Here is a 25,971-nt window from a genome sequence, read left to right as displayed (position 1 = left end):
AGACAGTTGCAGGAATTAGATTATCCTCATTTAGTGTTATTTCTAAAGATATATCACTTATCTAAATACCATCTAAATTAATACATTTGTGGCAAATAAAACAAATTAAATATGCTCGTTTGTTCAAGAATATCTAATGTTGATCTGGGAACAAATAGTAAGCTCTTACAGTTGCAGCTTTAACCTTGCCAATCACAGACTTCCTGTAAGTGCACTGCAGTTATTTGGAACCTTTTCTGGGTTGGCGTTGGCATTCTTTTGCTAGATTACATTTATGCATTAGTACCATCTGCGCCTGCTGTACCTTCTGTGAGTGAGCCCTGGCCAAATGACTGGCATTTATCTGAAAGTGGAGAGAGAGAGAGAGAGAGAGAGAGAGCGAGTAAAAGTGAAAGAAAGAGAGGGAGAATGAGAGAGATCCTAGAGGATTTATTCTACTCACTGTTGGCACAAGTGCAATTTAGGAAAGGATAAAATATTCGCAGCTGGTGTCCCTGACTTCAACCCTTATAAAGTTAAGTCTACTCATTTGCTTTCTCTTAAATATATATATATATATATATATATATATATATAAAAGCTATTTACTTTCAGCCTGTGATATGCAAACAAGGTTAAAACCAAGTATTTAAATAAGAAAATACAAAAAAGCACATTTGCAAAATTTTCAAGTTGAGAAAAATTATGTACAATTTGAATATATGAGCACTTCTTCTATGACAGAGAATATAAGTTTGGTTTTGTTGATTAGATTTGGTAGACTGCTTGAATTGAACTCTATTTTGGTAAATGTGTTGAAATCGAGACTTAAGAATATTACAGTGATATGTAGGAAAAGTATGGAACATATAATCAGTGTACTGAATTTATTCTGTAGAATCTTTCTGAGAGTATATCATTTTAAACTATATGGTATTGCAAAATAGATCAGCAACTTTCATGCCTAAAACACACTTTAGAGCTGTAAATGGAAATAAATAGATAAAAATAATTCTCTGATTAGTAAAAATAGATGTGGAAGAGTCCCAGCTCATTTACACTATTATCTGTTTTTACCTTATACCTACTTTCAGTGGACTTGGTTATCTGGTTTCCATACTTGTGGCAAATTAGAAGCAGTACAGTAGAATTGGGGGCAGGGGCTGCAAAAGGTGGATATATCACAGTAATGAGAGGAAGGAGTTGCAAGGAAGAGAATGAGAAAACTGATGGACACAAGACTCAAACACTGCAATCGGAGTTGTTTAATGTAAGAAAAAGCAGCTTCACATTCCCCAAAATGCCCTAAGGACATTGCTGGACTACCTTCTGGTATAATCATCGATATTCATCATTACGAAGCTTTGTCTTGGATATGAGAACATGGGCAGATAACTCAGTGTAGGAAGATAGAAATGTGAGTATGTTATTGAAAAGAGTTCCATCCTAAACGGAAAGTAGGTAAAGCTTTAGGATTTAATGTAGTTGATCCACACCTATCCTTACATACTAGTTTGTATTGTGCAGGTGCTAAAGATCTGAGTTCATTTTCTATGGTCATAAATATGTAAGGTCTCTCTCATATAAGTTCCTTTTGAAAATTTTATAATTCTTTTCATAACGTTCTTCAGATTTAATTTATAAGGTATTTAATTTCTGAATTCTCACTGGATTTAAGTTTCATAAATGTAGGCATTTTCCCTATATTCCCATCCAGTAATATTTCATCATCTCTAATGTAATTTTAAAAGATCTATACATATATACAAAATACAGAATTTTATTAGTGCTTTAGTGGTGATGATTATGGGTGTTAGAGGTTGACTCTCCTGGGTCTGGAGCTGCTGTTTACTTGCAATGAACTTTAAAGTAAAGGATTTGCCTTCTCCAAGCATCAGTTTCCTCATCTATAAATTCAGGATATTAATACCTGCCGCATCGGAGAGATGATTAAATAACCCCAGTGCTTACAAAGTCCGTAGAAAAGCACTTGGTAAATAAGGACTAAATTGTATAATGGTTAGTCATAATTCTCATAGCTGTTGTTGTCAGAAAACTATTGGTTGTATTCATGTGGAATATAGTTGGTTATGGTTCAAATTATACTTTTAAAAGTGACTGTAACTGGTTTCTCTGCTTTACTATTTTATGTATATTGAACCATGTATCAGTTTGGAAAGGTCTTCAGAATCACAGTGGTATTGCCAAGTTAGCACTAGGAGAAAGAAATGCCATAGTAGTTGCTCCGGTCCTAGGCACTGGGTCCTGTCTCATTTGGAGAAACTAGTGGTGGCAGCAACGTGAAGGACAACTAACGAAAACTTTTATTCTTTCATTAACAGTTAGAATCTTTACATTTTTGTCTTTGATGGCTGAGTCTGTGAGCCCAATGGTTGTCACCTATGTCCACCAGATGGTAGGCAAATAGGGGAGAAGGGCCAACTTGAATGGCTGAGGAAACAGAACAGAGGCTGGGGGAAAACCAGCAGCACCTTTGTCTCCCAGTCTCAATTACCAGGATAATTGTTCCACTCTGAATTACTTATTCCCAACTATTGCATATAGTCAAGACTTTGTTAGCACTCTACAGGGATTCAGATAGTAATATATATATAATTCAATTTGAGTTAACTTTTTTTTTTTTTTTTTTTTTTTGTGGTACGCGGGCCTCTCACTGTTGTGGCCTCTCCCGTTGCAGAGCGCAGGCTCTGGACGCGCAGGCTCAGCGGCCATGGCTCATGGGCCCAGCCGCTCCGCGGCATGTGGGATCTTCCCGGACCGGGACACAAACCCATGCCCCCTGCATTGGCAGGCGGACTCTCAACCACTGCGCCACCAGGGAAGCCCTGAGTTAACTTTTGAAATGTCAGATATTTTCTTGGCTATATGTCTTGCAAAAATACTAAGCAATAATTATTTTTTTCATGCTATCATTAAAATGAATTGACTATCATGACAGATAAAATAATTATGATAAATATATACATAGATAACCACATATTAGTAATGTATAATAAAAGTCTGTTATATATTTTAAAGTAAATTAATAAATATTTTTATTTAAACATATCTTCCATAATATTCCTAACAATTATTACTGGTCTATGAGAACTTTTTGATTTTTTTTATATCTTGAATTCATCTATCACTATAATCTATAAATTATGGTAATAATTCAGTTGATTTTTAAATCTTGTAAATAATAATTATTTATTATGGTAAATATGTATAACATAAGATTTACAGTTTTAACCATTTTTAGGTGTAAAATTCAGTACCATGAAGTACATTGACACTGTTGTGTAGCCATCACCACTGTTCATCTCCAGAACTTATTCAACACTCCAGACTGAAACTGTGTACCTATTAAACAATAATTCCCCATTCTCCCTTCCCTCTAGCCTCTGGTAACCATTACTTCTTCTTCTGTCTCCATGAATTTGACTATTTTAGGTACCACATAAAAGTGGAATCATACAATACTTGTCCTTTTTTGTCAGTCTTATTTCACTTAGCAAAGTGTTTTTAAGGTTCATGCATATTGTAGCTTGTATCAAAATATCATTCTTTTTCAGCCTGAGTAATATTCCACTGTATGTATATACCATATTTGTTTATTCATTCGTCTGTGGATGGACATTTGGGTTGTTTCTACCTTTTGGCTATTGTGAATAGTGCTGCTGTCAACATGGGTGTACAAATATCTCTTTGACGCTCTACCATCAATTCTTTTGGGTATATATGCAGTGGATCCATATGATCATTCTATCTTTAATTTTTAAAGGAACTGCCATACTATCTTCCACAGTGCACCATTTTACATATCCCTCAGCAATGCATGAGGATTCCAATTTCTCTACCTCCTTGCCAACTCTTGCTATTTTCTGTTTGTTTGATAATAGCTATCCTAAGAGGTGTGAAGTGGGATAATGACAGTTTTGTTTTTAAGCTTCTACTTTTCCACTTATTTTTTTCCTGTTTGTAAACAGGTGGTATGTACTTCCAACTCAGGCATTTTGCTTAGCCTAAGAATACAAAGACAAAAGACTTATAAGTTATGGTAACCTCATAGCAGCTTTTCCATATAAGAAACACAGTTGGACTTCTTAGTTCATTTAAAAATATCTACAGACATGTTATGTTTAGCTGTCTCCACATTTGCTGAAATTGAAATATTTTAAAAATAAAATTGTTACTTTCACATGCAAGTCTTTACAGATCTTTAAAAATTCTCATTTTCCTTTCTAAGCTTAAAATCAAATCTCTTTTTGCTTTAGTATGGCAACAGTCTCACTCATCTTTGCAGCCACATAAGCTAAAACTTCTAGATGGAAGTTGACATGTGGTTTGTAAAATGGTAAGGTTGTAACTACAACCTTCGGACATCAAGTTAGACACACTCCTAGCTCATTGATGACATGGTTTAATAAACTTTTTTTTAATAGACATGATTGGGATTGCTATGTTTTGGTAACAAATATTCTGGTTAACCAAATCCCCTCAAAAACATGCACAAGAAAATATGAATGATAAATAGTTATTAATTCTTAAATAAATTGTATTCAAATTCTCATTTCAAAATATTGGTTGATTTATTCAACACATATCAATCATTGTTAATTCAGCAGACCTTTGTCCATCTTGAAAGTTTTCCAAAACCATAATTTTGAATCAATTTTAAGTCTGCAGTTCTCCCAAGGTAAAGAACATAGGACATTGAAGTGATTGTTTAAGAACACACTGATTGGTGGTAAATTGTAAGATCATTTTGTTAGGTAAAATTTGTCTTTTTCTCATAAAAGTGAAAAGCAACCAAAGAAAAATGCTTTAAAATTTCTTGTCTAGATAACAGCTAAAGGATGTTAAATTTTTCTTTGCTCAGTACTGACTTGTTCATGGACATCACCTCTGTAATAATGCAGTTAAGTGGATAGATGGAAGTTGTTAACACTGGTAGTACTCACTGGTTGCTGCTAATTAATTTATTCAGTGGCTGATTTGTAAAGATGTTATTTTTAATATTGCTCAATAAGAAAATGACCCCAAGTCACACAAAGGGAAGGATTCTCTTGATCTAATCCTTTTAAAATCTGGGATGAATTTTGTAGAACCTGAACAATGAGCTATCAACTGTGGAAATTCTAAGTCTTGAAGGTTAGTATGATTATAGCAGAGAGATTATATTTTTGTTGATTCTGAGTCTCAATAACTGGTATGATTTGAAATTACTATAAAGTAAAATTTGTGCCTGGATTTCGGATTTGCTTTTTTCTTATTTCCATATGCTCTGTCTTAAACATATGTTAAGTTGTATATTTAAAGCTAGAAGTACCAAAAACCCACATAAAAATATGTTTTCTTCATTATCAAAGGCTTCAATGCCATCATCATTTAGAAAAAAAGAGAAACAGTGAATATAATTTAAGTCTGTAAAACAGACTTTTAATAGCACCATATAGGAGGAACATCTGGCTTTCTTTTTGCAAGGTACATTGATGTTGTCAGTAGAGACTGAATAAAAATGCTGATATGATTGTCCAGGTTTGGGGTTTGCCAATACAGCATATTTCATTCAGTCCGTCTTCTCTAAGTTCTAAAGATAGGTGTTGACTTTGAAGAAAAAATACAATGATATATATTTAGAATGACCCATCTTCCTCATTTAAATCTAAAAATGTGCTGCTGCAGTTGGATTTTTCTCAGGGATGCCATTCAAACCACACATTACATTGTCATCTCACATAGGCTTTCTATCTGTGACGGTGGGATGGTAGGTTAGAGTATGACAGCTCAGCACAGCTTTCATTGTGCTGTTGTACAGATGCATGACTACCAGCGCCTCTCTTTTGTTTCAGTTAAAGAGACATTTTCCAGTGGCAAGGTTTTGGCATTGAATTTTCATTGTCATATTTTAAAAGTGTGACAGAGACTGAACTTAAAGAAAACAAGCTTTATGAACACTAGATTTTTTGCAGTTGCAAAAGGCAGTTTCTTGCCTTTTCCTTTCACGTTCCTGACTCTGAAGAATGTTCTGTTTACCAGTCCTGCCATAGAATGAATACTTTTCTAATAATCTCTTACCAACAGAAGAACAACTCCAATAATGCATTGTAGATTAAAGACTTTCTCATTAATTTTAAATAAGTAGTAACTGAAATTGATTTATCAAGTCATATTTTATTCTTTTAAAGAATGTTTTCATTCTTTTCAAGCCCAAATCTCTACTTGTTGATAAAGAGTTCAGTATCCACTAAATATTAATCTTTCACATTTGTCAGCAAGTGTCATCAATTTTAAGAGGGTTTTAAAAATATGTGTTTTGGGAAATCTGCATGAATTGTGCTGTATTGTTTTCAAATCTAATAATGTTAGTAATCAGAAAATATAGAATAATTCCTCCTGATACATAACTTGGTCTCTGGAATTTTTATTGACACACGTAGAGATAGTAAGTGGTATGCCACTTGTGTGAAGAAACACCATGTTTCTTCAAATACTGATTTCTTTGACAGGGAATAACAGAGTCATAAAGGAAAATAAACACCCACAAAATCAATTAATTAATTGGGCACTGATTTAATATTTCAGTACTTCATGACATGTTTACATGTGGTTAGGTTACTCGTAATGACCACTTCTTGCTTGTCAAACATGTGTTGTATTTAGATCTAAGAATAATAATGGACTCAGAATACATACTTTTATCTTCTCTGCCTGTTGGAGGTTTCAAGCCTGAAGCAGACCTCACTTCCTACCATCTGCTCTCTATTTAAAATTGATATCACGTTCAGTTCCTCCCTGATGCCTACTTGTTTTCCAGCTTAGAACACTTCTATCCTCCAGTTCAGCCATTTCCCTATTATGCCTAGCATTGGGCTGACATATAGGAAAGGAGACCTCTAGGACTGCTAGAATATCCATGTCACAAAATAAGCCAGGAAGACTTTTGCCCTGGAACAATTGCCACTATTGCTTAATTACAAGTCAGTTAGCAAAAACTGAAGTGTAGTTTTATAGTTTTGTGTTTATATGTGTAGGCAAGTGAACCACTGTCTTTTATTTTATAGCTTACTAATCATCGTGTAGTTAGATTGAACTATCTCAATATTCATATGAATATCTATTATCAATATCAATTACATGTTTTAGAGAGATGTTAGCTGCATAGATCAAATTTAGTATTTCAAACCCAGTAGTTATCATTAATTCAGAAAATATGTTTAAACACAAACTGTAGGGTGAACACTGTCCTAAGCATTTACAAAATGGTAATGAAAAAGACGATCATGGAACTAATAGTCTGGGGAAAAAATAGAGTTTAAACAAATACTTAAGATTTTTTTTTGTTAAAAAAAATTAAAAGATTTGTTATACTGCTGAACAAATTTTGCTATCATCTGAATCTAATTATATTTTGTAGTAGGATATTAGGCTAATTATATTATTTTTAATTTAGAAAATCATTTTGTCTTTGAATATCAGAATTTGTTTTTCTGAGCTAACTGAAAATTTATTTCTATATTCACATCTGTCTATCTATATATCTTCCTATCTATTTATCTATTTGTCTATCAATATCTATCTACCTATCTACATATCCATCCATCCGTAAATCATCTATTTGCCCTAACACAAGACCCAATACCTGACTTGTAGATAGACCTAAACTCCAGTTTCTGGATCTGGGATTTATGTTGAATAATTACATGTAGACAATCAAATGGAAATTAAATAATCAAATCCAATCATTTTTAATTGTTTGACTCTTAAATGTACATTTCTTCAGCATTTTTGAGTTCTATGGCCAAAGAAGCAAACTGTCATTTGTATATAGAGGTAACTTATTACACATGAATAAGTAATTAGTATTCTGAAACACTATCACAATCATGTTTGTCTACTTATTTGAATGTATCTATATACTTATCTGTGTATAAATGTTTAAACTTTGAAAGTTTATACTTTCCATTTGAGGGAGATTATTTCTCTAGAGATGGTTTAATATTACCTCAATTATTTTAAGAGTCAGTCTTGTTAGTTGAGATGTTATTTAGGCTAGGAATGTCTGTATTGGTCAAGGGACAAAATTCATGTTTAGTTTCTTTTCAGAGTGTGAAAAGCAAGGGATTCCCATTAAGTGCCATCGTATACTCATTGATAAGTGAAGTGACATCTGGGTCACAGTGGCATCTATCTTTGCAATATAAATCCCTGTGGCTATATGTGAAAGGCACGTTCAGACTTGCATGTGCACATAAAAGCAGGGATAATCTTCATGCTGTTATTGGCCTAATTTTAGTATAAACGATTTAAGGTGCTACTTGAAGTTTTGTTCTCTTTGGTATAAATTTAGCAGTAAATGTAATCATTTGCCTGCTGCTCTAGCAGTTTAGAATGTAGAAGTGTAATGTGAAGAATTTTAATCCACATTACTTATGTGTTATAGAAAAGCATATATCATCTGATATCATACATCTAAATATTAGTCTGTAATAAATACTCAAAATGAAATCCTGACTTTGGGGATTTGTATGTCATTATTAAATATAAAAATGAGTTCAGCAATTGTTTAAAATTGGTTTTACCAAATGTAATAAAAATACCTAAAGCATAAATTTGTTGTGCAAAAGTTGAATACATATGTACGTCTTCCATTAGGACTGAATGCCTGGAATGAGTTCACTAAATACTTGCTGTGCTGAAAGAAAACAGCATCACAGTAACTAATTTTCCAGATAAAGCATTAGGTAGATTTTTAATAAAATTTTTTCATTTATAATCTAGAAAGTTATCTATAATTACCCTTCAAAATGAAGCTTTAAAAACTGTACATTTCTTTAAGGTATTTTTAATTGGTATTATCCATCAAGTATTAATTTTAAAACTTAAAGTGAAGTTTTTAATATTTGTTTTTCTTTGAAAGAGGCTGTTAAATGATTGGACTTAGTCTCAAATTAGCTGGGAATTTAGCTCTCTGACAAATGACCCAAAGAGCTGTGAATACTTTTGAGTAGAGATAGCTAATGAAATCATGTGAAGGCTGAATTCATCAACATGTTTTTAGGTATTAATTATTTTTTTAACTGGGACAACAAACACTGTTTTAGAGTCCCAAAAGTGAGGCTTTAATTCTTAGAAACTAAACTTAGCTATAGAGAAATCATTGCATTCCTAGGCTCGTATACATTAGCAAAATGTCTCAATAAATGTTTTTCAGTGATAGTGATGTATAAGCGTTCAGGGTTTCTCTTTAAATGTGCCTAAAGCAGTTTGATAAGACAAATAAATATCTCAATGCCTAATTTCCTAGGAAAAAGACAAATGAATTGCATGTAAAAGTTTTGCTCTCTGATGTTAACAACTGAGGTTAAAATTTTAAGTCTAGAAATACTCAAGTGAAAATTAATATTTTCGTGCATCATTCTTCCACACTGAGTCAATTAATTTATTCTATGTATGTCCCACCTGATTGAACAGTAGTGATATAATAAACCTTTCATTTGGATTTGTCTCACATTCATCTAAATACATAATTAAAATGTGGATTAATTAATAACTAAATAATTAATATGGATTAATTATTATCTAAGTCAGCCATTATTTGACATAATATTTGGAGTTTGGGTTTTTATTCTGATTGTCTGTTGAGTGTGTGGGGGAGAGAGAGCTTGAGAGAAAGTTTGTGTGTGTGTGTGTGTGTGTATGTGTGTGTGTGTGTGTGTGTGTGTGTGTGTGTGTGTGTGTGTTGGCCTTAAGAACTTCGAAGAGTAAATCACTTAACATCTTATCTCAGTCTTCTGTGAAAGAGATGAGAAGGGATCCAGATGTTTACTTTTAGTAACTTGGCTTTTAAAAAAGAATTTATAACAGCTACTGCTACAAGGCTTTGCATCATAGGCTCTCTGCTTCCTGTCTGACTTTATCTTCCACTTTCTTCATTGCTCAGTCTGCTCCTGCCACACTATCTGGATTACTTGTCTACAGATATGCCAAAGACGCTTTCACCCCAGGGCCTTTGCACTTGTTGATTTCTCTACCAGAATTATTCTTCCCCAGATAGTCATAGTTTCATTGACCTCCTTATAATCTCTGCTCTATGTCACCTGAACATCTTTATAAAATTACAGCACCTCCAGCACTGGTCTGCCACACACATGATCATATATACTGACATCATATATACTGACTCTACCCCCTTGCTATGATTCAGAATCACCTTTTTCTTTTGGAATGGATTATTCATAAGTGGTGCTGTGCACTGGGTAACACATCACACCAATTGTTCTACTATTTGTGATGCCAAGTTTGATCAGAGAAACCATATTGTAAAAGCCTGATTCATCATATTGATTATTATATATTTTTGACATGGTGCACATTAGTCTTTGATAAATTTCTTTAGTTTTGGCATAATATGTCTGAGACTCATCTTTTACATTTTCTGTTTCAAAAATAGAATAAACCATTCAACTCCAAGGAGCATTAGATATTTTTAGTAGATAATGGCATTTAGAGAACACATTTGGATACTAGGGGTGCTAATTGTTATTGGGTTTTCATTGCTTCTAAGCATTTTCAGCAGGTAGAACTAGGAAATTCAATACTTTTGAAAAAATCATGAGTTTATCGTATACTTTTTTTTTTTTTTTTTTTTTTTTTTGCGGTACGCGGGCCTCGCACTGTTGTGGCCTCTCCCCTTGCGGAGCACAGGCTCTGGACGTGCAGGCTCAGCAGCCATGGCTTATGGGCCTTGCCGCTCCGCAACATGTGGGATCTTCCCGGACAGGGGCAAGAACCCATGTCCTCTGCATCGGCAGGCAGACTCTCAACCACTGCGCCACCAGGGAAGCCCTATGGTATACTTTTAATTCTGATTTAGCATTAAAGGATCTTAATGCTGAATGTTTTTGAATTTATACTTGTACCCCTTTTCTCTTACATGAAAAATCTTGTCCTTACCAATATTAAAATACTTATTTGCTCTATCCTATAATATATATAGGTACAAGTTAATAATAAAACAGTCTTAGTAAAATTAAGACTAATGAATGAAATAAAACATTTTTTGCTGGTCTATTTATCCTTAAATTATATTCTGTAGTTGGTATACAAACACAATACTGTGTTACGTCACTTGAAGTAGTTCTTTTGTCAATGTGGTTATGTATCCAGTTCATTTGTTTCAATTTATTTCCAGTTCTTTTGTCTACTGTATTTTATTTCTATCTGTCCTACCCATTCTTTGTTCTTCTGTTTCTCCTTTTCTGCTCTCTTTTGGATTAATATAGTATTTTTTTTTGTAATCTATTCCATCCCCTCTATTATCTTTTTAAGCTATACCTCTGTGCTGTTTTTCAGTGGTTGCTCTAGAGATAACAATATGCTTCTTTAACTTTTCACAGTCTACAATAGTATACTAGTTTAAAATAATATATAAATATTACCATGGCCTAACTTCCATTTACCCCTCTATTTCTATGTGCTCTTATTATCATATGTTGTAGTCTACATAAGATATAAATTCAATAATATATTTTTCCAAATTTTGATATTATTGTTTTTGTAATCAGTAGTGTCATAAGGAAATTTTCTTTTATATATTTGTATTTCATGTTTATGCACATATTTACTTCTGTTTCTCTGTATTTCTTCCTGCACATCTAGGCTTCCATCTATTGTCTTTTCCTTCAGTTTCAAGAACTTCATTTAGCACTTGTGGTTGTTGAAGCCTGTTGTAGATAAATTATGTCAGGTTTTGCTTGTCTTAAAATGTCTTTATTTTGCTTACCTTCTTGAGTGGTATTTTCTCTGGATATGGAAGTTTAGGTTGACTTTTTCCCTCCCCATTTAGCATTTGAGAGAGTTCCACTGTCTTGTGTTTTTCACTGTTTCTGATAAAAAGTTGGCTGTCATGCTTACTGTTGTCTTCTCTGTACAGAATATCTTCAGCTGGGGGATGATGAGGGACAGAGAGGTATACTCTTAGGATTTTCTTTGGCTTTCATAAGTTTTATTATATGTTCCCTGATAAGGTTTTCTGTGTATTTATTCTGCTTAAGGTCATTACGTTTCTTTGATCTGTATGTTTATGCCTTTCATCAATTCTAGGAAATTCTTAGCCATTATTTTTTTCAAAATTTTCTTCCCTATTCTTTCTTCTCTCTTCTGGGACACCAATTACTCATGTGACAGACCATTAGATATTATCCCACTGGTCTCAGATTCTCTTTAGTTATTTGTTGTTTTTCAATTTGAACAATTTCTATTCTCCCACCTTCAAGTTCAGTGAGTTTTTCTTCTGCTATGTTCAGTATATTTTTACATGAATCAGAAACATTCTTTATATCTGGTATTGCATTTTTGTCTCTAGTTTTTCCATTTTGTTCTTATTCAAAGTTTCCATATTTCTGTGGAAATTCACTATATTTTTATGCATGCTGTCCACCTTTCTCATTAGAACTTTTAACATTTTTATCATAGTTATTTTAAAGTCCTTGTTTATTAATTGTAGATTTGCCTATATTAACTGTATTTTCCATTGATTATGGATCATATTCTCCTGCTTCTTTGTGTATACCATAATTTGTGATTTTATGCTGGACGCTGTCATAAAAAATAGAGACTAATCTAGATAATATTTACTTCTAGAAAGACGTATACCCTTCCTCTGTCATGTTGCTAATCTGTGGTTGACCTGGGTCTTGGTTTGTTGCCATCTTAGTTATTTTTAGTTCACTACTGGTTTCCAAAATTTTGAGAGTAAGATCAGGGATTTTCCTTTAGCAGAGCTCTCTTTCTTTTCCTTTTCCTGTCTCTGTCTCTGTCTCTCTCTCCTTTACAACCCACCTATGAGCTTCTTGGTTACAGGGGAGTTCTCTTTGCTATTCAGCTATGAGGACCATACCTTCCCTATGCCCACCAACCACCACTTTCTGTACTTTGAGAGACCTGTTTCCATATTGATTTCCTGCCTATAGTCTTTGACTGGCCCTGTTCCTTGCACTCTCAGAAGGCCCCATGAGACTTGGAGAGCTCTTTCTCAGTTCTCTTCCTCCCAGGTTTCAACAGGCTACTGACATGTGGTTCAAGAAGGCCCTGTGTCTCTCAGGGCTATTTTTCTCATTCTTCTTGCCATTCCCCAAATCTTCAATAAGCTGCTTCCTTTCCCTTAGGGAAGGCCCATGTGTCTTTGAAAAGGTAATTATTTCACTGCCCTCCTGCTTTTCTCCCTAGCCTTCAGTTGACTACTTCTTCTATGTAGGGGTCTCTCTTAGCTTTCCTGCTATGTCTCCAACTTTTGGGAGGGTTCTACCTTGCACTTAGTGAAGGCAATTTTAGCCTTCATATCTTACTATTATGAAATATGAGTTAGATGTTTCATTAAATGCCAACTATATGCCTGAATCTCAAAAAAATAAAGGTACATGGCTATTTGCAAAATAAATATTAACAGTATGTATATAGTCACTAACATTTTGCAGATGCCATAAGAGAATGAAGAGGAAAAAAAATTTGAAGGTGAATTTATCAGGCAAACTCAGTACTTCCCTTCATGACATTAACTGAATATCCATATGGTGTGTTGTCTCCACTGTAAGGTGGAACATTTATAGGTTGAGCTTCCGTTAGAAAAAAGTATATGGAACTTATATTTCAGCTCAAAATATTTCAGTTTTTTCTAAAAGCAGAGGATAACACAGATTCTTTTATATATTATATATGTGTATATATATATATGTATATATATCTTTCTCTTTGTGTGTGTATATGTATGTATATATGTATATGTTTGTATATATATTGCTGATAGTTGCACATAGTCCTATTATACTGTTAGTATTAAATACGTAAGGACAACTAACTTGTCCTTTTACTTAAAAAAATGAGGTAAACCTTTCAAGAATTTCTGACATTCAGAGAGAGAGAGAGAATAGTAGGTGCCTTCTCTTCACTCTGTGCCTCCAGTTGCTGCAGGAAATCTTCACTCAAAGAGCCTATTGTGTTAAGTCAACATTCTTTCCTGATATTTGTGATTTCCTGGACCTCTTGAATTGTCTTGTGTTTGTTTCCTTGTGTATCTGTGCTTTGTATACAATTTTAAATTTGAATCACTGTTCACTGTTGCACAAAGCATGAAGATTTAGTAAACTCTTTTTTAAAGTGGAGATATAAATAAATCAGCTATCTGTGTTTGAAAAGTCTAAACCAAAGTGTAGTTGTATGCTTCAGCTTGTCAATGGATATTTATGAGGTGAGCATAATACTATTACAGTTATAACAGTGAAATATATCCTGTGCAGATAGCTAGTAAAGGAGCCTGCAAATGTTAATGCCTGCAGAATTTTAATGCTCAAGAGATGGGAAATGTGGCACTTGCTCTGGCTAATACTACTCTGGTCACAGTGAAAATGAATTGGCAAAATCAGTTTTCAAATATTGCAACAGAGTTGGGGTCTATATACTTAACCAACAGCAAATATATTGGTTCCTACTGTTGTCTAGTTTTTATCTCTTGATTTAGTTAACTGAAGAACAGTAACAGCATTGGACATTTTTATTTTGGGCACCAACTTTCCGCTCCTACTTATTATGAGACCTAAGAGAAGGTATTTCCAACAATGAAACGTCAATTAACTTCTTACTCTAATAGATACTTGGTGTTGCCTGAAAATCACTTAAGTGGAGTTAAAACTGACAGGTTCTAATTGTGAGTTTAGCCTTTGTTATGACCAGAGTTCTGTTTGTGATGTATCCTTGGTATATTCTGTTCCTTCTTATACTGATGGAATGTGAGTAATGGAGTAAAGCCTCTGCACAGACCACTGCTCTAAGAGATGGATTGGGATAAAAATAAATTTATAGTTTATAAAGAATCATATTGTGCTTATTTTTCCTAGCAGTCAAAGAAAATGAGGTTAAGCTCTCAGTCTTTAGACCTAGGGGTTTTATTCTTGCAGAATAATTTTTGGGATTTTATGGAATAGTATAGTTTCAGCATGCTTTCATGTATAAGCTTCAAATTCATATTAATTATCTGTGTTAACTTAGTTAAGATTAAATTCAAATTAATTATCATTTGACATCAGCTATCTGAACAGTACCTCAGTAAGTCCTACCAGAATAAGAAAAGACAACAAAGAAGGGAATTAGACATATGATCTTTTGTATAAGGTAGAAGTTGAGGTAAAACATTTGTTGGAGGGTTTTAAAGGTTTAGATGAGTGTGGAGTCTTTGTGATTAAGAAAGTTGAGAATTAAGAAATATATATTAGTTTCCATTTACTTATACCTAATCTACCTGTAGAGAAATATTGAGAAAAAAATACAATAAAACTTAAGGATAAAAATAGAGAAATAATCATGGGCCAAAGTTAAGATAGCTATACCAGAAAATGTACACTAAGAGTAGCAATGCTTTTAGAACATGATGTAAGTCTGAGTTTTTTGAAAGTTAAGGCACAAAGAGAAAGGCTGAGTTACATAATTGGCATTATATAATAAAAGGGAAGCACATGAGCTTACCAGAAGTGACATGCTTTTTCCTAGCTAGCTCTGAACTCTCAGAATTGATCCCTTAATATCAACATCCTCAATAGCAATTTTCCAAAATACAAAATTCTCTGTATGTAACCAAAATTCATGTGAGTTCTAGATATGACCAAAAGTTGAAGGGATAATGCTGTAATGTTGTCATAGATTTATTTAGGAAGGTATTTCTAAAGGAAAGTAAAGAAACCAAGTCCAGGTATATTGACAGTTTACTGGTGATCTGGCTTCACATAAGTATGAATAGCTTGAATAATAGGTATCAAACCACATTTTTAGGGTCAACAAAAACAAAATATTATACTGAACTGCAATTTTAAAGGGTAGAAGAGAGTGCATCTTCTTGGTTTGGATTAGGGGAGGTTTGCATGTGCCTGCTTGCTCCATTCTTGTGCACCATTCCAGCCATAGTGGTCCCCGATGCACCTTGTAGAACCCCCAGGACTTCATGGACTATAATATGAAAAACAAAAAAACCACTGATCTAGAGAAATCGATGGCTAGCATTTCACTTAGAACCTCACTTTCAAAGATAGTTTTGCCAACTGATCTGGAGAGAAAGGGTTCAAAAATTATTATTGATAAGTGCCTGAGGTATAAATATTCTATGTTGTTGACTGAGTGCAGATATATGTGTGTGTGTGTGTGTGTGTGTGTGTGTGTGTATATATATATATATATATATATATATACCCTAGATACTGTGCATGTCATTAGAAAGTTTGATGTTGTATGAAAATTAAAGATTTACCTTATATTTTTATTTAAATATAGTCAACTCCAGTATGCACAGGGCTTGAGGTAGGCCATGTGTGCACATGTACACACACATGCGTGCATGCATGCACACACACATACACTTTTTAAAATAAGATTGCTGATTGCAGCCTGGACAAATGCTTGAACAGGCATTTTATGAAAACTCTTAGAATTGTGTACCATAAAAATGAAAATGCTGACTGTGGATTATAAAATTTATTAATCAGTGGCTTCTGCCATACTCACACACTCTTGAGTAGAACTGCATACACGTGGGTTCATCAGGATATTAACTGTAAAAGACAACCTAGAGACAAGTAAACGAGTTTACCTATGGGAACAATGAATGCTGAAGAACTTTGGTATAGTAGGTAGATGGTGGTGATTCCTGAGAGTAGTCAATTGGTTCCTGTAATGACTTTTAAAAACATAAATATAGATGTTTAGAAAAGGCTGCATTTTTGCTGATTGAATTTGGTCTTTGGAAACTTATTTTTAAGCTATCAAATATATAAATATACAGAAAAGATATAAGTAGAATGTAAGAAATAATATGCAATTCCACTACTCATAGCATGTTTGGTGTAGTCTCTTAGTCTTGTCTTTTACTCTTTCGATATACATTGCATAATTATAATTACGTATACATACAAGTTGGCATTTTTTCACTTATTTCCCTACATCTTTAAAATTTTTTTAATTTCTATTTTAATGGCTACATAACCATTAGATTAATCATAATTTAATTATTCTCTGATTGTGAGACAGAAATAAATATAAATGTACTGATTATATTTTTCACATTATAAAAATCGCATGGTAAACATTTTGAAATCTTTATCTAGATACTTTACAGATACTTTGCTGAATTCCCAACATGAAATTACTGAGTCAAAGAATATAAGCTTTTAAAGACTATTATTACATATGTTGCTTAAATATAGTTTTTGCCAATTTATATTTTCCCTAGCAATGCATGAGAATTCTTTTCTTGCCACAGAAGCTCACTAATTAGGTAATGTTGCTCAATATAAGGTGCATAAGATGGTTTACATTCAATGGGAGGCAGTTTTATTCCTTTTAAACCATAATTTTTATTAGGCAAATAAAATGTCATACCCAGATTACAATACAATGATGTCAATTATTAATATACAAATAATTCTAATATTCTACAACTTATTTAAGTAAGTAAATATGCCAATAATAATCTTGTAATAGTAATAGTAATTTGCCTGGTTGTTTAATATGTTGAGAAGGTAAATTATAACCTGGTCAGTCATTATCTGAATTATCACAATTTTTAAATTAATGTACTTTAAATGTACTTGGCTATAATCTAAAGTCAGTACTTAAATTCTATTTGTTCTACCTAGCTTTATTTTTTTTAATATTTAAGAAATTTTACTCCTAATCTCTATGTAATACAAAATGAATAAATTTTACAATTATTTCATTGCATCCAAGGAATTCTATATTCCCAAGGCAAAAGAATGGAATACATACATAGTTCATTTTTAAACTAATGCAGTTCTAAGGACACTCATTTAATTCAATTTTACATTGACTATATGTTCTTATTGTTGAAATTTATGACCTAGTGACTTATGCGGCATGATACCAAATTCAAGTTGGTTGAAGTGATTGCCTAATTTAATAAATAATGTGGGCATTACCTAAAGCATCACGACAACAGTATACTTTGATTTTACCCATAATTTAGATGCATGATTAGAGCATGATTTTAAGTCAAGAAAATTATTTTTAAAAATATTTAATTAAAAATTTGAAAATATAGAGAAAATTAATGTTATTTCTCCACATTAATAATTATGCTTTATATTACATGCTTTATTATTCCTTAAACACTTATGCCACCTGAATTCAAGTTTTTTGAATTATTTTGTAAAATATAAAGCAAACATAATGTTACACATTTGTTTTAACTCTTGCTAGCAGAAATCTTGTGTTCATTTGTTTTAGCCTATTACAAGTTTAGTGGTTTATTTTAGAGACTATATAGTCCTGTTACCTGATACTAGTATTAACCTCTATATAGGGAATAAAGTATTAAAATTATGTCTCTATGTATATTTCTGTATATTTAGGTTGCATTGAATGGTTTATTATTAACCTACTCAATTAACTTTTTTAAAATGTTCAGAGCTTGTATTATTTGTAATTAAAGTGAAATAGTCTCAGAAAAATAAACACTATTACTACTAATATTTTCCATTCTGTACCAGCCAATGATGAGTTGTATGCTCAAGTTATTTTACATTGCTTTACTTGTTACCTTGATAACATACCTTTATTGTATAGGCATTGTAAGCACGAGGATATGGCAGACCTGTAAACCCTGTCATATCCCATTTCCTGTGAATAAAAATTGCTCTGCTGTGTTCTAGCCTCGACTGCTTGCCATGATATCAATGGCAGCCTAACATTCTTGACCTTAAACATAATTGGCATTATATTGATGGGTTTTGTAAGATAGTATTGAGCAGTATTCAAAGGGCCACAGACTCCTAATCACAGCCACTTGCAACCAGGGTATGGTGCTTTGATTTTAGAATATTCTGGTAAGTGGATGGTAGCAGCTAGCATGAAATAATCCCCTGGGAGTAAGGTACCTGATGGAATACTAAATAAAAATTTCCTTTGGCCAATAGTTTCTTTTTTTCTTGATTATTCTTTATCTATCTTTTCTCTTTAGAACTACTCTTTTCTATTTTCTCCATATTATCTTCTCTCCTTTTCCACTGTTGTATTTTTCTCCTTTGTAATCTCTTTTTTCCTCTCTCAAATTCATACTTTTTCTATCTTCCCATTTTTAAGGTCTGGCTGCTCCCCCAGTAGAGGTCCAGTCATCACGTATTCATTCTTTTATACATCATCCATCCATCCACTTGTTTCTAAGTGAGGATTTATAACAAGTCTGCTCTATGTTAGACACTGTGCAATGACATCATAGAGGGAAGATGGATAATAACTATTTGCTTTTTAAATGCAAGTTTACTATGTGCAGGTACTGTTCTAAGTGCTTTATAAATCTATATTAACAGACTTAATCTTTATAACAGTCCTAAGAATAGGTCCAATTTTTTTAAATTGTGATTAGTCACTTATTTCTTATTTATTTGTTTGTTTGTTTGTTTGTTTTGGGTTGCATTGGGTTTTCATTGCTGCATGTGGGCTTTCTCTAGTTGTGGCGAGCAGGGGCTACTCTTTGTTGTGGTGCACAGGTTTCTCATTGCGGTGGCTTCTCTTGCTGCAGAGCATGGACTCTAGGCATGCGGGCTTCAGTAGTTGTGGCACGTGGGCTCAGTAGTTGTGGCACACAGGCTCAGTAGTTGTGGTGCAACTACAACTTGGGCTTAGTTGCTCTGTGGCATGTGGGATCTTCCTGGATCAGGGCTCCAACCTATGTCCCCTGAAGTGGCAGGCAGATTCCTAACCACTGCGCCACCTGGGAAGTCATGAATAGGTCCAGTTCTTAATCCCCATTTTATTGATGAAGAAACCATAAGTTGTTCATGGTCACACAGTTAATAAATAACAGAGCTGGGATACATATTCAGGCTTTGGAGCTCTCAGATTTAACTACTGTTACTCTTCCTTTTGATCTTGAAGCCAGCAATTATGGTGTAATGTAGTTTGGCTGTGGTAGAGATGCAATTTGGGGGAAGGAGCCCCATGACTGGGAGGGCTGGGAAAGGCTTAACAGAGGAAGTAACTTTTGAATAGAACTCCTCTAAGTTACCAACTTCTAAATTCCTGTAAAATAAAACATTATCAGGTCTTGATAAAAATGAAAAACACTGAGTCCATGATTGAGGGTGAGGAGATAGTTGGTTGTTTTTGTCAATGTGTGTGCTAAAACACGGGGGTGTATATTGCATGTACCAGGGTTTTTGGGTACTTGAATCAACAGACATGCGGCAGCTGATGATTAATACTTAATCCCAAGCTTTGGAAGAGCTGAAGTAAGGACCTCAGGGTCAAAATCAATAGGGCTTTCTTCATTTGAGTTGCTAGATCTTTAATTAAACTACACCAAATGAAATAGAAAATAATTTAGGTCTGGAATAATTTAGGTGTTGAAGTGATTTTGAGAATTCAGGCGAACTATGAATTTCACTTTTTAAACCCTCCAATTGCATAAAATAAATGAATCAGAGTCACCAGATTAATCTGGTGTGTGGAACAGAAATGGTCCGAAAAAGAGCCTTATATCTAAATCTAGTTAATTAGTGATAAAATGCAAATAAAAGTAGAAATTCATGGTAACTTCTTTTCAAAATTACGCAGAAGAGAAAAAACTTTTACTTTTTTGGTCCATAATAAATACACAAGAAAAGATGTCATTAATGCATATCTTTGTTGTCAAAATGTCACTCCTCATATATTTGTTTGATTCTGGAAAATTGCCAGGAGATAATATTTTTAATATTCATCACTGTTTTAATATTCATAGTTAAAATCTATTTCTCATTGTATGTATAGTTATACTATCACACTGTCATGGCTTAGAAGGACTGATTTGCCCAAATATTTATTAATTATGTCATTTTCCTGCCCTCTGAAAAAAATTTTTAGAAAAGGGATATATCATGAGAATAACATTTTTTAATGTTTCCTTGGCACATGATGCCAAATGTAGCTAATCTGGAGAAGAGCATCTTTTCACTTAATATTCATTCTAAAAATCTTCTTTGAAGGTTCTAGGTAATACAAAAATACAGTCTGAGTACATGACCTATGACCATTGCATTACCAAGGAATTTTTAGTTCATTCTAAGGTAGTCTTCTCCATGCTTTTCTCCCACTTCCTTTTGCACAGATATTATTTGTAGACATTAGGCACAAAGTAAGTAATAAATTTGACAATTATAGTAATAATGTTACCTCCAAAATTATTAGAAGACAGATAATTTGATGAATATTTGCCTTTTAGGCAAGAGTAAATGTAAACTAGTTTGCTTTTATGCTTTTCTGTTTTTTCATTAATTTCTGAAATTTCCAAATTTGTTGAACAGTCGCTTTTGAGAGGAAAATAGACCAAAATCTTGTTTTTACATTCCAGGCTTTCTTCTCCAACAATATTTGTTGTTCCTTTTGAATGTACCATGTACACTGGATGTACCAGATATTTGAAACAAATGTATTGTTCACATTTAGAGGGAAATAAAGAGAAGTTCTAAAATATGAAGTTAGAGAGCAGATATTATGAGAAATAGGAAAATCTCAATAGGGTGATGATCTGGACCCTAAATTAGAAAGCAATATGCTACCTTTTGGCTTATTAAGGGATCTAGACATGATTTATATAGTACAAGACATCAGCAATGTCACACCAAGGAGAGGGAAGAAGGGGATCTTTTATTACTAACTGGAAACTTTATTTTCAACTAATTCTTAGATTATTTATAATTACATATGAAACAATGTGTTTCCACACGCTTCATTGAACTGCTAAGGAATTGGAATGGCAAACTCTCTTTGGAAATGTGGAATGCAAATAAAGTCACCATATATAGAGACCACATAATGGTGGTGTGCAGTTGTGAGAAATGATCAACAGTGGACAAGATTGCTAGTAAATCTCTTGCAAAATCCTATTATAAAATGGAATCACAAAGAGATGGCATCTCTTCCCTTTCTCCCTGACTTCTTATCCTCAATCTCTTCCGACTTCTTAAATACACTTCTCATGCATACATTTTAGAAGCACCAGTTTTATATCAGTTTTAAAAGCACCAGATTGTATAAATGGGACACTTCCATTTTAATACATTGTAGAAACATACAGGGTTGTGGCTTTGATATTTTTATTGCTCGGATAGTAATGCTATTCTTTAAATAGCAATAACAAAGTTCTGTTTTCCGTAGTGTTTTTTTCACTCTAATTTTACCATACCATCGTGTAGGTGAACTTGCTGTGGAAAAGATCTGAATGAACCATCATGCTTTGACCCAAAGAATAAAATTATGACTTCATGTTTCTTCCTAACATTGACCTTACCTTGGGTAATCATTTGTTATATCATAGTAGGAAAACTAGGTGTTCTCATGCTTTTTTAAAATAATTACCTCTGTATTTCAATAAGGATTTGTTTCTTTCCTAGGGCCGGTGCATAAACTTCTCTCGAGTTCCCTCTCAGTAAAAGGAAAGCAGGAAGACCAAGAGGTATGAAGATGGTACATCTTCACGATGCAGATTTCCAACCAAAAGAAAACAAAGTGCATTTCAGAAGTTTTTGGAAGAGCAGCTTTATTCCTCTCAGTCAGGAAATGTTTTCTCTGCCTTCTGCTTTGCTTGCATCAAACATTTTCAAACCCTGGTTCTGCCATCTACATGGGAATTGATGAAACTCAATGGTAACACATGATTCAGGACATTAAAAATAAAAAGGAACTTTAATGTACATGCTGTGGTTTATACAAGAAAGTTGTTTTGAATGTGTAAAAGAGGAAGAAACAAAAGCATGAAGATGATATCAAAATAGGGAGCACAAAACAATTGGCCCTGGTGAATCTTTAATGGAGAAAGGAGCATTTTACATGGAAACATGGCACTTGTGTGTTTACATGGCAAGATTCTTAGCCAAAGGCAGAGTATGAAATCTCCCACTAGGCTAAGCAAATAAAGGAGTCTATTGCCTTATAGCTGTGTCAGATCACAAAATCCTTCCAAGTCCACTACCACGATGTGCCTTCCGGGAAGCTTCTGACTGGAAAATCTTGTCATTCTAACACTGAAAAGTGCACACGTATGACAAAATGTAGACAGGATGCCTCAAGGTATCAGTAGCAAGCAAGATTTTGCCCTTTAGTTTTTGAAGGCACCTTTCTTTTATTATGCATTTGGGAAAAGAAGAAAATTAATAGAGCATTATTCCACAGGAAGACGGCCTCTAACTAGAGATCTTCAGTGGAGCTTAATGGACTCATGATTTGAGAACTTGTCCCTGGGATTGGTAGATTTACCCCTCTTTCTATGTTTAGGGCTTAGTAGTACATAAAGCAGTAATATCTGTTAACATACCTAGGAGTTTGTTTTGCTTTTAATTTAAAGGAAGCAATAACCACAAAGCTTCCGCTCAGGGTATTTTCTTCCTCCAAGTCTCCAAGGGCTCTTCAGCGTCACAAGCCAGCAACTCTCTTTGCATGAAAATTTCAAAATTTAATTAATATAATTAAAGGCAACAGCAAGCAGCAGCCTGTGAAGATTTTGCTCATCCTTTTTATGCCTTTTGACATTGAATGACCTATTACTGTATGCGCATTACTTGGATTTTGAGGGGCACTCTACCTTGGTTGTGATTCAGTAGAGAGAGAAAAAAGGCCTCCTCTCATCAAGTTATAAATTAAATTTCAGGAGGGTCTACCACCACAAAACATCGAAAATGTATGTATTATAATTTTTTTAGAAAAACCACCGTGTCACGTCAACGATGCCAAATTATGTTAGCGTGAGCGGAAACACTGTGGGGGAGGAAGAAGGCAGCAGCTGATGAAAAAAGCTCAAATGATCTAGTCACTTTCGATACTGTACTTCAGATGCGAAATGGATATTCGACTGGAAACCTGACAAAGTGCGCCTGCTTTGATGTGAACTGGTATAGACAATGACCAGTGGCTGGGTCAGTGGGATGTCTCTCTGCGAGCACAAAGGCTTATCAAATGACACTAAAAATAAGTTCAACAACCATCACATTGGAAGGGAGAAGGCGAACATTTCATGTTTGGCGGGCATGTGAGTGCACAAGATGGAAACAGTGATTCGGAGCATCCCAGTATAATTACCCCCATTGAGCGCTTAATGGAAATCTCAAAGGATGGGAGTGATTCTGATGGTTGGTGTCCAGATTTGTTGCACTGCTCCAATAAGCCTTGCTCACACACACAAATTTTTATACATAGATATGTGTATACATATATATCCTCTAGCTTGAATCTTTTGCTCAAGTTTATTTATGTCACTGGCTGGCTGGATCCAAAGTCATGTGTCTACATATTCATAAATAAAATTTTACCCGTGCCTCAGCTACCATTTTTCTTTAAGCCCACATGAACTCAAGCCTTGTTTGGTTGAATATTTAATTGTCTTGATTAGTTTCAGGGACAGAATTGTATCCAGTTCCAAAATGTCCATTATGTTCACAAATGGTAGTGTTGGTACTAATTATCCACGTTTGCAAGTGTGACTTGGAAACCAGATATATACCCATTGAGTTCTTGTAGGCCATCGTTCTACATTTGCATCTGGGGCAGGGCCTACTGCGATTTTCTTAAATTGGCACTTCATTTCTAACCAGTGCACACCCCGAATTTAAGAGCCTCAAGGGTACTACAGAAGCTAAGGCTGCTTCTTTGGTAGTTCCTTTGAATTTGTCTAGTATCATGGCAATTGTATGATACTTTTATTTTGTACATGAGCAGTGTAAGTAGACCTTTGCCCTTAAATGGCAAAATAGCTTTCAGTAGATTGTAATGAAAATGGATTTCCAGTTCTAATACCACTATGAAGAACTCTCAGTGAAGAGGGACAGGCAATGGTCTATGTAGAGACTAAAAAATATCATTCATAAAGTTCAAAGACAGATGGAATTTTATTGCACTTAAATATATGAACAAGATCTAGGTTATGATTTTCTCTGATTATGCTAACTAGCAAATTGAGAAGAATTTGCTTTAAAGAGTACTGTATTCTCACCAAAGGACTAAATTGAACACCCCTACACTTTTCAACCAGGAAAATGAAAGGTTAAAATAAAGCCATTTCTATAAGTTTAGTAACATTTTATATTTTATATAGAGAAACAGTTCCTGTTTAATTTTTTGGACATAATGTCAGTCAAGATCTACTTTCTGTGAGTAAATTAGTTAAGTCTTTATCCATAATCCATTTGTGTTGCATAAGGTTGCAAAAACAATTAAGTGGGAAATGACTCCTAACTTATGTGTCTACTCTGCCTGGAAAGAAAGTTTTGAAGGCATCTATATATATTTCATAACAATGTCTGTTCTTTATGGATTTGATCCATAAATATTTATCTATCTGAAAACTTTGATACTTGGAATGTTTTCCTTAAAGCATTTGGTGCTCCAAGAAAAAACATTTGGTGCTAAGAGTTGCAGCACTGATGCCTTTCCCCAAGTTAATTCTATTTTAAATTTTTATATTTCCTTCCCAATGAGATGCAGAGTAAAATTTGAGACCCTCCATTAAGTAGGGAGCAGCATCTGTCATCCATGGATAATTACTCTTTTGGCAAAAATATATAAGGTTTAAACCTCCTACATTTTAAATTGTTAGAAAAAAATGATTTGCTTATATTTTTCCTGAATTTTATTCTAACCACTTTAAATCATAAGTTATTCAGTATTTGTTTTTCTAATAAATCCTTACTGGATACAAGATCTGGGTGTCTCTGTGAACTTAACTTTATTATATAAATATCACTGACCATTGTTTACTGCTCAGAGGCAATTTATTAGGTTATTTTAAAAATTAAAACAGCCTATATTATGACCAAGAAGGTGTCTAAAATATTTTTTTGATTGATCTGCTTACATATATTGTTTTTCAATCTTAAGAGGGCAAAATATAAACGGGTAACATTTATGAATATTGTAAACATTGTAACTTCCTCTTCTATCACAAAGCCTTGTGGTTACTAG

The 25,971-nt window shown here is 33.7% G+C and overlaps 1 protein-coding gene across 1 annotated transcript in view; it reads left to right on the top strand.

Moving 5' to 3' along the window:
• ANTXR2 (ANTXR cell adhesion molecule 2) overlaps positions 1-24,328 on the top strand; it is a 163,700-nt gene extending 139,372 nt beyond the window's left edge. Inside the window, exon 17 of the mRNA XM_067736358.1 lies at positions 22,413-24,328. Coding sequence (XP_067592459.1) covers positions 22,413-22,451 — 39 coding nt within the window. The 3' untranslated portion in view covers positions 22,452-24,328. The remainder of the gene's footprint in view (positions 1-22,412) is intronic.
• Positions 24,329-25,971: the final 1,643 nt, after the last annotated feature.

Source organism: Pseudorca crassidens, chromosome 4 (assembly GCF_039906515.1).
Source record: "Pseudorca crassidens isolate mPseCra1 chromosome 4, mPseCra1.hap1, whole genome shotgun sequence".
In the NCBI taxonomy this organism is placed as follows: domain Eukaryota; kingdom Metazoa; phylum Chordata; class Mammalia; order Artiodactyla; family Delphinidae; genus Pseudorca; species Pseudorca crassidens.
Note: the sequence above shows the minus strand (reverse complement) of the source record. Positions and strands in the feature narration are given on the sequence as shown.